The 18954-nt window shown below is 35.0% G+C and overlaps 1 protein-coding gene across 1 annotated transcript in view; it reads left to right on the top strand.

The window, feature by feature from the left end:
- Window positions 1–18954, top strand: part of UBR3 (ubiquitin protein ligase E3 component n-recognin 3) — a 119258-nt gene that overhangs the window by 63514 nt on the left and 36790 nt on the right. The window contains 6 exon segments of the mRNA XM_050899578.1: window positions 5328–5477; window positions 5994–6127; window positions 9593–9703; window positions 11913–12125; window positions 12938–13074; window positions 18723–18808. Coding sequence (XP_050755535.1) covers window positions 5328–5477; window positions 5994–6127; window positions 9593–9703; window positions 11913–12125; window positions 12938–13074; window positions 18723–18808 — 831 coding nt within the window.

The following is an 18954-nucleotide window of genomic DNA, read 5'->3' as shown; positions in this document are numbered from 1 at the left end:
AAAGGAAGTTACCCAATTACATGTTCATTTTTCAGTATTAAACGTGTCTCATTTTACCAGCAAAAATTATTTATTTGAACTGGAATTCACAAATTCATCTGAGATTCTGAAAATAAAGGTTGGCATTTTCTTGCTTATAATCACGGTAGAAAAAATTCCGATTATTTAGCCTTTTCTATTTGTGCCCCCTGTTACTTTCTATTTATATTCTGTGACATCTGCAGAATTGCATTGCCATTCAAGGTTGCCTGGAAGTAATTAAGTGAAATTTAGAAACAGTTATGTTAATGAACTAGGATGGAACAGAATCCACTGTGCTGTCTTTAGCTGTTTGACTGCAGGACAAATGTAAAAAGCAGAAAAATAAACCAAGAAACATCGTTCGAAGAGCAGCAGATAGAGCATTTGAAATATCTGAGGAGAATGTCTAGCGAGTCAAAAATGTGTTGTCATGTAGTCACATACAGTGTCAACTCCATAGGCCTTCTATTCTCCTAGTAATAGCGACTTCTAAATCTTTGTTTTGAGAGCACTTATCTCAGTGTGAGGCTATGGTTCACCTGTTGTGATGCGGAACTCCATGCAAGAGATTTTTGAAACTTCACTGCCTTTCAGGTGGGACTTGATAAGAACAAAAATAAGTCCCTCTGCTCCAGGTTAATAGTAGCCTTTAACAAATTACAGTGATAATTGGTAATGATCTGTCTATCTAAGTTTTATAAACATGAAATATTATGATCCATTCCAGGCAAGCCACTGAACTACTTAATCAAATTTGTAAACTGGTTAATTTGTGAATTACAAATACTAAGATATCTCACATTCCATCAGTAGTTTTGCTGTCTCTAAAGTGCCCAGTGTGAGGATTTTTTTTTTTTTTTTTTTTTTTTTAAATGCCTCATGATAAGTATGCAGTATGATCTTTGTGTTTCTTTCCGATGATGTGAGTCTTGGCAGGACATCATTTTGTCCTTCAAGCAAATGTTCCTTAGCTAGAGTTAAAAAGAAGTGCAGAGTTTTAATGCAAGGTGACATACATTTCCTAACGCTCAATCTTCTGAACCCAAATAGAAAAATAAATTAGGTACTGATCTCTTGAGAATATATATGCTGGGTCAGGGCAAAGAATATTAGCATGCTAATGGTTGCTTTGATGCCAAGGGGCCACTTTGACACACAATGTTTATAGCAGGAAAAATGTTGACTACAGTCAACAGAGATTGTAAACTATATTTACTGTGTTTACAGAGCACTTTCGGTTCTGGGGTTTTGCTGGGTAGGGGAAAGAAGGGGAGTGAATCTTTAACTCTGGAGAGTACAAATGAACTAAAATTCAGGCAGCAATGCATTCTGCAATAAAACAATGTGCTAGATGTTAGCAGACTGATCAGTATTTGCTAGGAAGTAGGATATGCTCGGATTTTGTAACTTTGGGTCTCTTACTCCTATTGGTATAAAACCAAACAAAGAGCTAAATAATTTTTTAAAAACCCATGGGAATGATAGTGTTTGGCACTACCCTGGATTTCTGTCACAGTTTAAATGTTTTCATCCTCCTTCAGTGTTTTTATCTTTGTTTTTAATGAGGTTCATATTTATTCAAATTTCTGAAAGAATTCACAAGGACAAAGAAAAGTCCCAGAACCCACTGTAAGGGGGTGGGGTGTGTTACAACATTAGACAAACCTCATGAGAGAAACTTGGTGAATTGATACCCATACCACGTGTCGTATCTTCTATTTCTCATTTGCTGCTTCTTCACACACGTTGACATCATCAGGACAAGTCTCTGTGAAATCAATTAGGTGAAATCTTTGGAGAGTCAGAGTTCTAAGCTGTAAGCATCTTTGGTTGTATTCCAAAGAATGCTTGACGTAAAATACACTTGCTGTCTTGTATGACTGCTGCCTGGCTAGTAAAGCCATGCTTCAGCCTAGCAACTAAAGCCACCTTGGTCTTCCTTGCTCTCCTGTTGCTGCTACCTACTTTTTGAATCACCAGTGGAGTGATGAGATGTCTTGTTTTGGATTCCAGTGGTTTTCATGCAAAACAAAACTGCAGGCTCCTACAAAACCTGTTTGAAAGGTGGAGGAGTAATATGCCTCAAGATCAGTATCTTAGCAAATGGCTGGCAAAGGATTCCTTTGGCACTAAATAAGGCAACGGTGTTCTGGGACGTAATACACAAGGGCTATTTTCATGGAAATACCTTCCAACTGTCAGCAAAAAATGTTGGGGGCTTGTGCACCAGTGGAAGCAAAATAAGGAAATTTAGATTATTCTTCACCTTTTAGTTGCAACTGATGTAGCTTTGTTCACATGACAGTTTTTGGTGGTGATTTGGGTAGGGTTTTTAGCCAGAATAGAAGGAATTGTGTGTTATATTACAATCAACATTTGACTGTAAAGACTTTTCATCAATATAAAAGGATATTTAATAAAATAATAATTTTTATTAAGCTGTCTTTTTAGAATTGCATTCTGGGAGCTAGGAAATGTTAGCTCGTGCTTTAAAAATTAAGAACCTGTATTTTCTAAATCAAATGAATAAAATAGCATTACAACTCCAGTCATTTTAAATAAGTACTTCACAAGTTGTTGTGGAAAACACAAAGCAATTCTGTACTTTTTTTAATATGAAATGGAGAAAAAAGAAAAAAAAAAAAAGAAGCTGTGGAGCTAGAAGTTTCTGGGCATTTTAACTTTCCATATGAGTCCTATTGCAGTAAAATGCAGTTTAGTTTTATTTTTCCCCATGTGAAGTAGGAAATACATAACTGAAAGTGAAGTAGAATGGAGACATGCCAATTACTTTATATTCACAAGTATCAATGCATTAATGAAATATTTTAGAACAAGGTTTGCAGGAAAGAATCTGTCTCATTTTCAACAGTATTTTGAGTTGAAACGTGCTTGTCCTGGTCCTTGATAGTGTAGGTGGATCATGTAGCTAGTGAGGCAGGGTCTGTGGCTTCCACAGGAGCTCCACAGAGGCAAAACTCAGGAAGGCAAGAAAGACAAGATTGAGATCATTACTATATGCATAGCTTGTTTGCTTTTTTCCCAGGCTGCCACTGATGTATTTTCACCCCAGGCATTACACTGCCAAAATGTACCCTCTCAAACAAACCGTACCCCAAGTCTTATCTTCCAAAGAAGCTAGCAACTAGTTTAAGCCAGAAATCAAGGTTTAGCATAGTCTATTAAAAAAGAATTGGGGGGTTTTGTTTGGTTGGGTTTTTTTGGTCTGCTTAATTATTTGAGGTTTTAAATTCTTGCCAATTTCTCTTACCCATGGTTTTTTGTAAGTTGACTTTGTTTTCTTTCACTAGCTCTGGAGGAAATTATTTTATTAGGAAGTCTTCCTTGATGCTAGAAGTTTAGTTCCCTTGAAATTTTACTGTTTGCCAAAGTAGCCTAGCATTAGATCTAAGTAGTCGTGAAGGAAACATGCATTTGATCATTGAGTTCTAAAATTAGCCTGATTTCTATGTACCTGTTGCACATAGGCAATAGAAGTATAAATTGCATATACTGAACTGGTTTGAAACACCTTTTAAATACTAAGATCTGTATTTTTTTCCTTAAGGTTTAAAATAAGCAATTTATGATGAATGAATGGTATTTTGTAAATTAAATGTTGACTGGTTTTGAGGACTTCCATTGAGTTGTTCAAAATCAGATTGGCACACTATATTCTCTTACTACACTTCTTAAAAATATTGAGTGGACGCATATTTTATGTTGTATTGACAATATTTTAGAAAAAAATAAGAAGGCTCAACTCTAGTCATTCTTGTGTCGTGCTTCTGATACACAGGTATGTGTGAGTGAATTACACAACTATGAGGTGATGTTAAATATAAAAAATAGCTTTAGTGTTTACTTCCTCCCTTTGTGCTACAGTTGCTCCTAGATTTTCTGGATGTTTGAACTTAAAAAATAAAAAACATTTGCAGGTGATGCATTCTGCTTTTTCTTTCATTGTACATCTGACGGCCACTAGATGGTGATAGATGTGTGTACAATATTAACAACTGCATGTCAATGAAGATTGGAGTTCATTTTCATATGACCCTCAATAACTGGCTGGGAAATCAATAGTTACCAAAACAGGGTAATTTTGATTCTGCCCTGTGAGTGAGAGCATTGCATGGAGCTTTTCATGGCAAAGAAAGATGCTGCCTGGCATTCAACATGCCTCTCCTTATAGCAGCAGGCCTCCTGTGCTGAACTTGTAGTGGACTTAAGAGAGCAGCTCTCCTAAAAGCAGGTCAGCATAAGGACTGTTGCTGCACTCAGGGTTTTTGGGTTCTCTGTCCAGCACCTTGGCCTACTTAATCAAGGAGATAAAAGGCATGGTTGAAGATAGGGAGGAAGTGTTTTCCTTTGGAAAAATTATCTCTAGGAAAGAAACAAAGCACTCATATTCTACGTCAAGAGGCTGACTGTATGTGTTCCTGAGCAGTCAGGAGAGGATCATGGAGTCCTAAGGTGCTTTTCTTTCAAGCCAATAAAGAAAGTCTTACCTTTGATTGTAACATAACAAAAAATTGCTTCTATTTTGGTTAGCCCCCTGCCCCGAAACCACCAACTGTTGTGAACAAAGCTGCATCAAGTGCGATTGCTTCAATACTTTGAAGCTGGTCCTTAGCCTTGAACATTTCTGTCTGTGCGCCTAGGGTATAATAATGTGGACCATTAGAAAACCAGGTCTGTGATATGTCTTGTATACAGTAATGTTAAACTAAACATCTGCTGCATAGCAGCAGATTACTTTCTTAATGCACCCCAAATTTTTAAAGATTGTCCACGTTTCATATTTTAAAAAACCTTTCATTTTTAGTTACATGTTTCATTCGTCTTGTCTAAGCATCTTTAAATTATTTCTAAGGTCTCCAGATTAACTTTTTCCTTCTAATTGTTGTTAGAGTCAGTTATGAGCAAATCTGGTTTTAGTAGAGATTCATATTCATTGCCCTTCATCTCTCTCTGTGTTCAGAGTTTTCAATACAGTATCTAATGAAATAGAAGTTAGATCTCTGTTTTATAGAAGTTTTAAAGAGATCAAGTTTAATACAGAACTTGATGTTTAACACAAAACATTTAATTCTACTGGGAATAATTTTAAATATGGGAAAACTTGTACTTCATTGTGTAGATGTCTTTCTGTTTGAAACAGCAAGGTAAGTTTCAAGTAATGGTCAATGTTTTAGTTGTAGATAAACTAGAGAGATTATTTTGGAGTTTTTTCATCACTACCTCAGTGCAGACGCAATTGGATTTCTTTCCCTCTGTTTAATATCAGTTTTCTTATCCTTTTTTAGAATCACCAGATGCTGATATTGCCATGGAGGTAGCTACATCGGAACAGCATGTTTCTGAGGCAATATATGATTGTGTTATTTGTGGACAAAGTGGTCCTTCTACTGAAGACAGACCTACAGGGCTAGTTGTACTATTACAAGCATCCTCAGGTATGAATGTGTGACTTGTTGGACAAGCAGTGTTTCTGCGGCTTTTGATATGTGTGCATAAATACTGTTGTGTCTTATGGAGCCTGGAAAGACAGTGTCTTCCCTTTTTTTGTGGATGGTCCTCCATGAGGCACATGTGTACGTCTAAGGGTACTGAGAAAATTTTTGAATGTTTGGGAAAAGAGCGAACAGTTTCATTACCTCCTAGTTCCTGTCAGCTTTTGCAGACTCAGCAGTATATAATAGATCTGCAGGAAAATAGGTATTGGAAGAAAAAGAAAATAAAATAGCCATCAGTGTATCTGTCTGTATGTATGTGTGTTTGTGTATGTATATATACTTCATGTACAAGTGCAAAAGCACAGCTTTCAGTATTTAGTTTCTTTAATAATTTTTTTGCTATTTAACATCAACAAAGCACACTGTAGTTACAAGCCAGTATTTCCTGATTGTTTTCTTATTTGTTTAGCATATTGTTATCCATTGCATTATTTTTTGCTTCTGTTCTTCATGCAGTGTTGGGACAATGCCGCAATAGCACAGAGCCAAAGAAACTACCAACTACTGAAGAGGAGCAAATATACCCTTGGGATACCTGTGCAGCACTGCATGATGTGAGGCTTACAACTTTACAGCGATACTTTAAAGATGTAAGTATTTCATATGAACAATACTACCACTTATGAAAAATTTGTGTAAAAAGGTAAATGAAATTACAACTTAAGAGTCCTAGTTTCATTTCTACATTTAATGAATACTTTGTCATGTTGCAGTAGTTATGAAGTGTTTACATTTGATAGGGTCCTTATTTTTAAATAGTGTCTGGCTTTTCCCTAGTTATATTTTTGGCATAGGCATCTAGTATATCTACAGGCTATATAGGCGTTAAATATCCATGCATATGTTCTCTAGAAGAAGCTATTTCACAATTCAGTGTGACCACACAATCGAGATGTGGTTTTGCTGTCTTAGGCATTACTTTCAAAACACCAGTTTTCTTGTGGCCATTCAGAAAACCTGATCAAGGAATTACTCTTAATCAGTTAAAAGTATTTTTGGCATCACAGAGTAAGTGGGAAGAGTTGTTTTAACCTGTAACAGTTTTCTGAGCCACTACAGAGAAGGGGAGGATGAGTGGATGGGAAGGAGGGACCAGCAGAAGACTTCACCCTCTTCTGCTGAATCCTCAACTCTGCACAACAGTATTGAAGTTCAAATTTACATTAATTGGTATGTTATTTTCTGTTTTGCAGTTCTGTTAGCTGTTCCAAGCAGAATTTTGCATTGCTTCACAAGGCCACATTACAGCTTTTCATATTTAATTTTGAGAGCCAATTCTTGTTGCTTAACAGGACTTGTTCAGTTGTAGACCTTTGTGGAAGTGCTACCTGTGACTTTCCTTGCTTGTGTATAAAACAGCCATGTAGGATAATAGACAACTGTTCTAAGAAATCATTCTGGAGAAGAAGAATGTGTAACCTATGACCCTAAATTAGCTCCTATAGACTAGTCCCAGGTGACGTACCAGCTCTTAGGCAGATCTAACTAAATAATCAGCCTTTAGAACCTTTAAAGAGGAAAAACTGGCAATTTTTACTCTGACACAATTGCTAGCTTTCTCATAATCTGTTATCCACAGATAATTGAAATTTGCCAACTGCAACCAAGCTTGCTTATGTAGAGTAGATTAATTTAGAGTAAATTTCTTAATTGTTTTGCTATAGTTTTAAAAATTGGACAATGTTTTCAGACAAGCACCTTCTCCTGAGGCAAATATTATACATTTCCTTGCTAGAAAGTAAAACTTTTAAAGATGTAAGGAGGAAATTATTTCTGAACAAAAGATATTTTAGTTCAGAAAGAATCTGTGGACAAGCTTTTCTTCTTTTGACATTGATGATGTTTGTTTATTGTTTCAAATATTTAATGAAAATTTTTTCCTACTGAAGCAATTAAAAACATTGAAGCAATACTGTATCTTTATTTTTACATGTTCGCATTCTACAAATGGAGGGAGTTCCAAGCAAAACGTTACTCAAAAACTTGATCTCACTGAAGTGTGTGAGTGCAGTAACACTACCAACAGATCAGTCTAAAATATACTGTAATGCAATGAGCAAATGCATCGTGCTTTCAAAAATTCCAGTCCTGATTCAAACATTAGTTGAATTAGCTATTTTTGCTTTCAAGTTTCCAGGTCACTACTGTACTAAAAAATGCCTCTGCATGAAAGAACTAATCCTTAAATTTCTTTTGGCATAACAATGGAAACATCTGTTAGTGTCTTGAGTGTCTTGTTCAGCTGAGCTAAGCAATAAGAAGTCCTTCTGTTTATCAACTGTGTCCTTCGCAGTAAGTGTCCTTCCTCTAACAACAGATTTCAGGAGGCAAGAGAATAATTTCACTCAGATGTGAAAATTTTAAGTTATGAAACATGATCTAGCGTATTCTACTAGAAGAAAAAAAAAATTCAAAAGCTACATGCTATATACAGATTGGGCAAAACAGGCCAATTCTCTCCATAGAGATTCCTTTTGTGCTTTCTTAGCTGAAATTTGATGCTTGCTGTCAGTCAGGGAGTAGAGTTCTTGCCCATTAAAGGAAAAATTATTCAAAGTGATTATTTTTAATATGAGAGGTATGACTAAGGATTAGGAGATAAAACGTCATATACTAGATTGATCGGACTATTTTCAGAATCGCATAGTACTCTGCAACCAGTAACTTGTTATAGGTGTGCTCCATCCCAAGCCTATGGCTTGCTTTCGATTCTCCTTTATTTCTGAACTCAAGAATAATAGAGTAAAGCCTTTCTGCAAAGACTTTGGGGTTGGGTTTTTTTCTTATGCAAATGCTACTAAGTAGCCTGGTTAAATACATGCAATAAATAATGCTTTTCCTGAATGAAACATTTGTCTTGTGGGGCTTATCCAGGTATATCATATGACCGTGCCTTACTATTAGTGCAGTCTGCTAAATTATGCAGGAACCAGCAGGAGAAAAAGTTTTTCTTCTTCTATGGCCTGAGAGGGTCATAGCACATTATGAATGTCAGGTTGCGGCAAGGTAAATAGGAGCATGTCTTGTAGCTAGAATTTGTAATTTTGTTTTGATTTCCTGCTCATATGCAGGAAAAAAAAAATGAGATGCTAGGACATCCTTAGAAAATGCAACTATCAGAGTTGGTTATTCACAGTACCCTGGTTTTGCATCGTACATTAAGACCATTTTAGGGTGAGTCTACACTAAAAATTGTTTTCCAGTTCTGGTAGCCATAAATCTTTTTCTGTTCTTTAAATGTATAACCGGAAAGTACATTTCAATCTATGTATGAAATTACTTTTTTGAGGAATGGAGATTTAATAATTAGACTGACTGTAGCTAGGTATTCTGCGAGAGAATTTTCTAGAATTCCTTATCATAAGTTTGCCAGTGGTGACTGTTTTTTCAATTCATTATTTTCTGAGAACTACCAGTGAGGTAACTCTATTTTTGGTATGTGGGCTATAAATGCAGTCTTTGAATAAGGCCAGTGTTTTCAAAACAATCCTAGTATAAAACTCAATTCACTAAACAAGTATTTGTTCTCTTTTCCCTTTATGATGTGTTATATACAATATTGTTCAACAACACATTAAAAATCCTAAGTGTTTACAGTGAATTTTATAACAGATTGGGGTTTAATTATATAACTGTGATCTTGTTATTTTGGTTACATACAAAACTGAATGAAATGTATTGGAGCAGTATATTGCCACTGGACATGGGATAACTTGTACTGTTGGAACAGATGGTAGAGTTAGAGCCGCCTTCATGCTGTAATACAAGAGGTTCTTTAAAGATGTCATTATCTTAAGTGACAAGAAATGCAGAATTTTAACTGAAGTGTTTGGTGCTCTGTTGGAAAGAATAGCATAATGGCAGCCATGTAAGTTAACATAAGCAAATACTTTATAAAATAAATTATTTCTTTATTTCCACAGCATGTCTTTTAATTAGATAGCATGCAAATAAAAATCTATATATTTTTTAAATCTTAAGATAAGTTGTGGTAAATACCTTTATACCTTTATATATAGTTGTTCTTTTTTCTTACTGTTTTTGCTTTGTCTTAGAGTTCCTGTCTGCAGGCAGTGTCAATAGGCTGGGAAGGAGGTGTTTATGTACAAACTTGTGGTCACACTTTGCACATAGATTGTCACAAATCTTACATGGAATCCTTACGGGTAAGTAAACCTAAAGATCATCTTTTTTATTTGGATCTGAGCTATTCTTAATGAAGTCAGTTGGATTTATGCTGTTCAATTCAGAGAAAGAAAGATTGGGTTTACATGAACGGACAAGATGTTTTTACTATGTTTCAAGAACTGTAGATACTAAATCTCTTATTACATCTTGACATTATTAACAAAAGTACTTTGTTTTCAGTTATTCTGATATATCAGAAAAAATACTTGCCTAAATTAATCCTGTTCTTAAAAAATTAAATCACTGGGTTTTGGGTTGGGTTTTTTTTTTTCTGGTGTGCATATTCAGGTAAAGCATTTCTTACACTTTTCATTTCTGTTTCATAGATTCCTATTGTGATGTTTAAAGTGTGTTAGAAATTACAGAGAAACTGAAGAAAAAATGAGAGGGGAATTTTACAAATATAAACTTGTGCTTTTGGTTAATTCCTAAGATGAAAATTCAGTTACAAAAAGTTAGATTTTTATCTCCAGTTATGTATGGTATATGTTATGTATATACATGCAGTTTAGAGAAATGAGTTAAAATAGTTTAACTCTTGCGAATTATGCATTTTATTTCTTTTTTCTCCTTGGAAAATACTGTTGGGAAATTACTGCTATATATGGTTTTAAAATATAGTTTGTTAGTCAAGCCTCAGAAATTGTTGGCTAGAAAATACATCCTTATTTTCACATGGTCTCACTAAACAGGGTAATGTTCCATTGATGTTGCTGGCCTCCTTCACCCCCCTCAACCTTTTGCAGCCCAATTGCAGATCTTCTGAATGGCACCGTAGAATGTTATCACAAGCTCAGCAGTGGTAGAAGTCATCAGATTTTAACCAGTCATTTCCTTCTGTATTATTTAGTGTAATAAAATAAAGACTAAATGATGACTTCTTGTTGCATTTGAAACTGCCTTTTTATTCAAGATTACTTTATGTGATATTTCTTTAGTTTTATTTTTTCTTAAGTTTTGTTGATTGGTTTCTGTTTTGAGGAAAACTAAGAGCAATGCCTTGTATTTTTAGAATCAGCATTGGTCATACTGTGAAATTTACCTCTAGAGAAATTGGAAGCTGTGCCACCTTTATTGGATCCCATGATGAATTGTTCTTTTCCATATAACTGTAAAGATGCTTTCAGGGGTAATTGTGTCATCAAGATAATTAAGTAAAATCTGGGCTTTCATGGTAGAATCTAATTTTACATAATTTTGGAAAAGTAATCTTTTGCATCATATAGACACTGAAGTCCCTTTTCTGGTGGATTCTCACTTAAACTCAAAATAAACTGTTAATTCCATCTCGTCGTATTCCTGAAGATTTCTAGATTATTTAAGTGAACTTTTGATCCTAACATGTATTACTACTACCTAGATGAGTGCATAATAATTTTGACTATTCCTAGCATTCTTAGTACTGAAATAATTTATATAGGCTTGTGTTCATCTGGATAAAACATTCATTTTTACACAATACAATCAGAGATCAACATCCAGAAAGGTATGTAAAAGTAGGCTCACCAAAATGCCTCAGCATTCTGGGCTGATTGCTTGAAGTTTAAATTATAGTCACTATTAACTTACCAGTTCTCTTCTCTCAGGAGTGGGAAACCCTTGAGGCAATTCATGAAGCTGAAGCAAGGTTGCTTGCCAGTAACAGGAGCACTTGGGAGATGTCCCCACTTCCCGAACACATACTTCTGTGTCCATGTTTTTGATCCTTCCTGATAAGAAATAATCAGGGTTTTTGTCATGCTTCCCTCCAATGGCTACTTGATTAGATTTTTCAGCCTGTACTTCTTCTGAGAAATATCTTCAAATATTTCTCACGACTGATAATAAAATTGCCTTTCGATAAATTTAAAGATGTTATCAAGGGAGTCTCAGACTTTATTGGGAATTGCTAGAAAGAGACAACACATGTGAAATGTTCAAAATAGCCTATTGAAGTATTTCTAGTTTATTATGGGGATATTGTTGACAATGAAGAGTACTTAAAAATTAGGAAAATTAGTTGAGTTGGAGGATTGTAAGATAGTCTCTAGTAAAGACCTTTTGCACTAAAATGAGGAACTATTCCAATTATTCTTTCTTTACAGTTTTTGGTTTTAGACTTAGTTCTTTAGCTATACGCTTGAAATATCAAACTAAAAATTATAATCTTTTGCAGATTTCAGCTACATCTTCTTTACTTTCTTTTAGAATGACCAGGTCCTCCAGGGTTTTTCAGTGGACAAAGGAGAATTTACCTGTCCCCTGTGTAGGCAGTTTGCTAACAGTGTTCTTCCTTGTTATCCTGGAAACAACGTGGAAAGAAGCCTTTGGCAAAGTCATAGTAACAAGTGTATGCAAGATCTTGTACAAGAGGTGGAAGATCTTCAAGAACAGCTGGGAACTTTCCCAGTAAGCATCAGTGTAAGGCAGAAAGATCCTTGTTAATTTGCCTCTACCTTTCAGTTTTTACATGATGTTGCATTTGTGACCTCTTAGAAACTCGACAACCTGGGAAACTTCCTTTTCTTCTCATATAGAAGATAGCATACTATTTTTTTTATATCAAGAAATTTAAAATATTTACAGCCCTTATTGCATTACCTACTAAAAATAAAAAATTAAAAAGCTATGACAAAATGTGATTAATATAATTTTTTATGGAGTACATTTTCACTTCTCTCCATAGTAATTTACATAGAATTGAGTCATGTAATATAAAATTCATTTATCATTTCTTTACAATGTGAAAACACCAATGTCCTTGTAACTGGAAGCTATTTAAAGAATGTCTATTAAGAACATTTTAAGGTATGGATTATTTGTTTAACAGAAAGAGCAGTTTGCAGATCCTCATGTATTACAAAGCTTCATGAGGTCTTCCTGAATGATAGAATTAATTTTATTAAATTTTGCTAGCCTTCCAGTCTTGATGGAGATACTTTGTGTTATTTTCGTGTACTTATGCAATGCAAATATGCTTTAAAATAATGTAAGCAGTGAGATTCTTGAACGTAGGAGATGGACAAAACAGTGATGTTTTCATATTCAGAACAAATCAAAATAACTTTCAGAATATTATAACACTTCTGTGAGACAAAATATTGGCTTTTAATGCATATTTTTTCATAACCTGCAAATGTGGTTTTTTAATATGAAAGCGCTATGCTTTGTGATCAGCTCTTGCATTTCTGCAGGTAAAATTAACTAATCTTCTTTTGTGTCTTTGTTCATAGTCTGAAACCAATCTCAGTAAAGAAATGGAATCTGTAATGAAAGATATAAAAAGTACCACACAGAAGAAATACACAGATTACAGTAAGAGTCCTGGATCACCTGACAATGATTTTCTGTTTATGTATTCAGTAGCCAGGTGGGTATGGTTTTTTTTTCTTTTTATATTTTTTCTTTTGTGTGTCTCACTGATGGTATTACCAGATAGTTTTCTTCTTTAAAAAAAAAAAAAAAAAAAAAAATTCCATCCTCTCCAAAAAGTACTTTTTGAGTACTTAGTACATCGAGGTTACATTTTCTGATTTTCATATGCAGGCATATGCAAGATGGAAAGATGTGCCTTTCAGTTCATTTTTAGTATATGCAGCAGTGGCACAAAACCTGGAGAACATTTTATCTTCTGCTTATTTAGTTTTCTTCTTTATTCAAGGTTTTGCTTTCCATATATCAAAATTTTTTGTTGAATTTCTTTTTCTATCTTGCTTTCCCAAACCGTCAAATCTTCTCTACTACTATTTAGCAGAATGAGATTATTTCTGTATCACTGACATATTGCTGGTTTTTAAATCACAGGGTGTTTTTAATCTCTTAAAATCTCTTAAAACATTAGTTTTATTTACTTAAATGGGGATCACAGAAGGAGCCTTTTCTACCTCAGCAACCAGGAATCTCTCTGCATGTGAATAAGACTTCTAAAAAAGTGTCAAAGCTACCAGCATTTTCTCGGTGATGTTTGATTCCAGTTTTATAGCTGTCAGTGTCACAGACAACGCCTCCAAGAAAATCAAACAGTCCCTCCTTCCATCTATACCATTAATGTTAAGATGCTCTGAATGATTCATCTGTTCAGGTTTACTGTAATGCAGGGTTTTCCTGTAAGAAGAAGTTGAAATACTCATTAAGCAAATAATTTTCTAAACTCTGACTTACTGAGGCCTGCAGGGAAGGTGCTGCCTGCAGAGAAAGTGCAAGCATAAAAGTGATAACATCCAGTAGCATTTTCTACCACAGTTTCATAAACTCCGTTTGCTGAGTGTCTTTAGTATATAAACAGTGGAAATATTTGGGACTTGGCTCGGCAGGACTCTGGATAATCAGATCTAAGGTTCAGCTTTTGACAGAAGGTTGGACCGTCTGATCTCCAGAAGTCTCTTCCAACCTAGATTATTGTATAATTCTATTAAAAGAAATATTATCTGTATTCTTTAAGAGTATCTTAACTGTGCCTTGATCAAGAAGAGCAATTAAATTTTATACATAGCAAGTTAAAAGATTATTGTGTATTACTTTAAGTGGTATATGCTAAACAAGGATAAATAATGTTGAGATTTTTAGCAATAATGTGTTTGGTTAATACAATTTAATATCCTTCCAAAAATACAAAGGACTCAACTAATGTTTCCCATATAAAAGTGTGATTACTTGTAATTGTAACTTGACATGCCATTTAAGGTACAAAAATGGTGTTATAATTATTTCTGGGTGTAATGTTATACAATTTTAAAAATGCTAGCTAAACATATTTTAACTATATCTATATTTTATTATTTTTATATTAACACTTTAAGCCCAAGATTTTTATTTGCATTCCAAGAGTTAAAAATACCTCAAGCCAGAACAGCATTTCATTGCTGCTTGCACTGCTGGAGAGAGAAATCATGGTTGACCACTAAGATTAGGATATGCCACCTGTACTCGTGACATCTCTTGTTGGGTTAGACTGGTGTCAGCAATTTTCCATTTATCTATGGCTGAAGGATTTCAGGTGTTGGATCCAGCCTTCCGTATTGTTACCATAACTCATAAGATCATTTGTGAGGGTGCCTGGCAGATCAGCTACAAAATGGTTATTTTCTTTTGCCTTTCAGTTCAGCAATCCAGATTTACAGGCTTCTACTACTTGATAATTGCATAAGAACTACAGGTTAAAAAAAATTAAACTTTTAAAAAGATATTTTAATATAACCTTACAGTTTGTATTTATGGAAATAAATATGTAAGTGAGCTGGTCATCTCCCAGACTGAAAGAATTTTCTTTGTATGATTTTAGTATATTTTGTTTAATTTTAAGTATCCAAACAATGGACTATCCACAATTTAAATTACAGACTGAAGTAACTTGCTTTCTGGAAGTTATTCCTGTCATTCAGCCTGTTCCTTCCTTATTTCCATCCAGTTCTTTTTGAGGTAATGATATCCTTGTGTTCCTTACCAACCAGTTACCTTTGAGCATTTCTGGTTTCATGTATTCTGAAACATTTCATTGTTTTTGGTCAGACCATCTACAGCTGTTACTCATTTCTTTCTGCTGTTTAATCTAACATACAGATAAAGTGGTCAAGATGATAAGTAGCCCACGTTTAAATAACCATTTGAATGCAATGATATTTTTATTGACTCCATATATTTGCAAGTGAATTAAGCACTCTTAATCTTCTTAAGTCATGTTCCATTTTCAATCAGGAAATTACGTCATCTGCAGTCTTCTTAAAAGATGCTAATTTACAGCCAGAGGCCAGCTTTGAAGTGGATTTCTGCATGCTGGAATGGGAATACTTACTGGTTAAACAAGATGTAGCCACTTGCCAGAGCTTATCCTTTCTGCTTCAGGAAAACGGGAACTTACTTTTCTTACTTCACTTTTGCTTACCCAGACAGATGTCGCTGGTAGCGGAGAAAAGAAATTACAAGCAAATTCTCTACCACCTAGTGGGAGAGCTAGCCCCTGTCTGTTTTCCTAGCAAAAGAGGCACTCGGGGTCTTGGCATCCTGATTTGCATGCACAGCTGGAAGAGCAGCTCCTTGGCTACCTCCCCCTTTCCCTACAGTCTTACCTTATTAAATTTATGCCCTTTTCGTATGCATCCCTCCTTGCCTTTGCTGACATTTATGAGATTAGTATAGTGTGTCGTTCACAAATCATGTGTGCCTAGCTTTAATTTTAATAGCTCCACATTCATAGCATTGATGACTGTCTTTTGTGACAGTATCTTGGAGGACTGTTTCTGTATTGCATAGCAATAGGTCTTGTGCTTTTGTTGGCTGTGTAAACAAGGCTTTTGTTTTTGCTGTCGGCTATGTATGGACTAACATAAGAACTTTGTGTTCTTTCCTTCCGGTCTGTGTCTCAGTATCTGGTTTTTTTCACATATATGTTGTCTTTGTGAAGTGAAGTAGAAAAAATGGTAGTGCTTAACTTGATTCTTCTGTCCCAAGAGGAAGAGGAGGTCCATCCAAATATGTGCCCTTTCTGGAAAGGGCATTGCATTTTTACTTCCCCCTACGCTGTCCTGATACAAATTCTGAGAAATATGCAGTCACCCTCCCCACCCCCACCCCCCACCCCCCGATATGTTCCTTTAATGAAAGCCCACAAGAAGGGATGAAGTAGGGCTGTTTCTTAATCAGGAGTCTGTACAGCTGAGCAAAATCCATCTTAGTTTTTTTTCTGTGAGTGAGGAAGATAAAGCCAGTGTTCTACAAAATTTGTTGCTCCAATGAATGACGCAAAGATTTCTAGATCGAGGAAACAGTCACTCATATAGATTTTCTTTCTCCTTCTCTTTCCTTCATGTTGAGGGGGCTGAGATAGCAAAGGATGCTTTCAGAAACCTCTCTGTGTTCCACTCTTCTGTCAGATGCCCCAAGTTTTTCTTCACTGATGAGGAGAATAGGCACTGAGAGCTCTCTTCTCTTCAGTAGAGGGCAGATGGTACTCAGATCCTCAAGGCAGAAAGGAGCTTGAATTAGGGAGGAGATACACTAGTCTCTTTCAAAAATGATTTAGGGCTGTACCTGATGTAGAACATTTTATAAAGGAGAAGTGTTCAGTTTCACAGAAGGTGCTTTCTCTACTGCGCACTTTTATGCCAAAGTTTGTTTTGAAAGAGATGTCTTAGAGCAAAAGGCTAATATTTACATTTCCAAAAAAGCTGAACTATAAGCTGCTGTCTTTGAGGAGCTGGGGGCAATGAAGAAGTGTGGGAGGTGAGAGTTGGTATATGTGTGACGGAGTATATGTTTCCAGAAATCTCTCTCCTTACATTCCTTATAGCAAGAAGTACTATATAACACCTCATACGTATCAAGAAGAGTTTTTTCAGAATTGTGCCTGAGGTTTGTTTTGTAAAATTGTACATACTTCTTGGTGAATGGGAAATTTAAAATTCTAGATCTAGAAAGTTGTTCTTAGACATTCAGGTAGTGGTTTTGATTTAAATCTTAATTATCTTGGGTTTAATGGAAGGCTGCCATTAATTTTGTTCTACAAATTAGTTATCAGAAGGTTTGTAGAAATAAAACATACTAGTTTCCTTTATATTCCCATGATGAACTAGCACATGCTGCTCTACAGTTGCTATTTTGTCCACTAATATGAAATCCCTGTCCCTGCTTCCTTGCTGGTAGATTTCTAGAAGTTCAGTGAGCACTGCAAATCGCCTGAAGAGTGGAAAATTCCCCTGTCACACAGATGCCCTTATCAGCAGCAACCAGATGGAGCTCTGAGCAGGCACATTATCAATGTTAAATTGCCTTTTCTGAGCAGAGAGGATTAAAGCATTCCTTCAGAAATGGGTGGCATAAGCTGCAAACTTAGGGATAGTAATATTCTGAAATGTTACTATTTTAAAAACATATGAAAGTATCTTAACAAATACTGCATATCAAAAATGTATTATTCTTTCAAGCTGATGGAGCTGAAGATCTTAAAAAATAATTTGTTTTGAATTAAATAGTCATCCTGTAGTTTCTTCTTAAATATATGCGTGTGTGGGTGTGTGTTCTTAGCTTAGATATATTATGTGCCTAAAATTCTAGAATAGATTTTAATATGTATTCAGTCGCATTATATTGAACCTAAAATTGTTTGATTTTTAGTTAAAGGACAGAATATGTTTAGACTGAGCTTTGCAGTTTAGATTAAATTAGCAAAATAACATTTCAGAATAATAGAATTATATTCCTGTATTTTAATTAAAGAAATGCATGTTGACTTATTAAAACAAGCTCTCAGAGAACATAACGTAAATTGTTTGCTCCAAGTCTTGTGGGTAAAAGATAATGCAGTACTGAAACATCCAATTCCAAAATTAAACAAAGCTATCGAATTTGGCCTGAACAATTGATGCCTAAGTATCAGATTACAGTAATACTAAGAAAGCAAGCATCAATGTGACATGCAGAGATTTGGTGACACAACTCCTGTTTCATACTAATGAGCTGCAGTGAATACCAGTGTTTCATTCAGAATTAACCTCCAAGGCTTTTATTAACTAACTTATCTATAAAGGTCAGTGCTTCCATTATAATATAGACTGTTTTCATACTTAGTTACTTGATGGCATATCCATTGTACTGTCTGTTTGTTTAAAGCAAAACAAAAGCCCTGCCAATAAAGAGAACACTTTTGAGATGTATCTGATTCATTGAAATTTAGCCAATCTGTATATTGTCTCTTCAGATTTGCACATAAATTCCCTTATTATCAAGGAGTTGTGTGTGCATACAGAAAAAAGCCTCAGAATTTACATTTTTTTATTCTTCAATCACAACTGTAGCAGCTCTCTTAACATAGTACTTGGGAATCAAACCACTTAAAATCACATATAGCAATATCTTGATAAAGTTTGTTTTATTCTGAGTCATATTTTGGCAGTATCTCACACTAAACATTAGTTCACAGCATTCTTTTATTTAGTGTATGCTGGGAGTTTGTGGTGACTCTTTCATGTCCGTAGAAGCTTGAATAATGTTGTTCCTTTCAACACTGTTATGTTTTTCTCACAGAACAAACTTGGAACTTGAGCTGGTCCATCGAGGAGGCAATTTATGTTCAGGAGGTGCAAGCACAGCTGGGAAAAGATCATGTTTAAGTAAGTTTTATGTTATGAAGTGCAATATAAATTATTAGAATACTGAATAAAGATGTCTAGTTCTTTCTGACACTTTCTAGATTATGTCAACTTTTTTCTTTTAAGAACCTTTTTTCTGCCATAACGAGTCTTTGTTTTTTGTTGTG

Source organism: Gymnogyps californianus, chromosome 7 (assembly GCF_018139145.2).
Source record: "Gymnogyps californianus isolate 813 chromosome 7, ASM1813914v2, whole genome shotgun sequence".
NCBI classification, from domain to species: Eukaryota; Metazoa; Chordata; class Aves; order Accipitriformes; family Cathartidae; genus Gymnogyps; species Gymnogyps californianus.
Note: the sequence above shows the minus strand (reverse complement) of the source record. Positions and strands in the feature narration are given on the sequence as shown.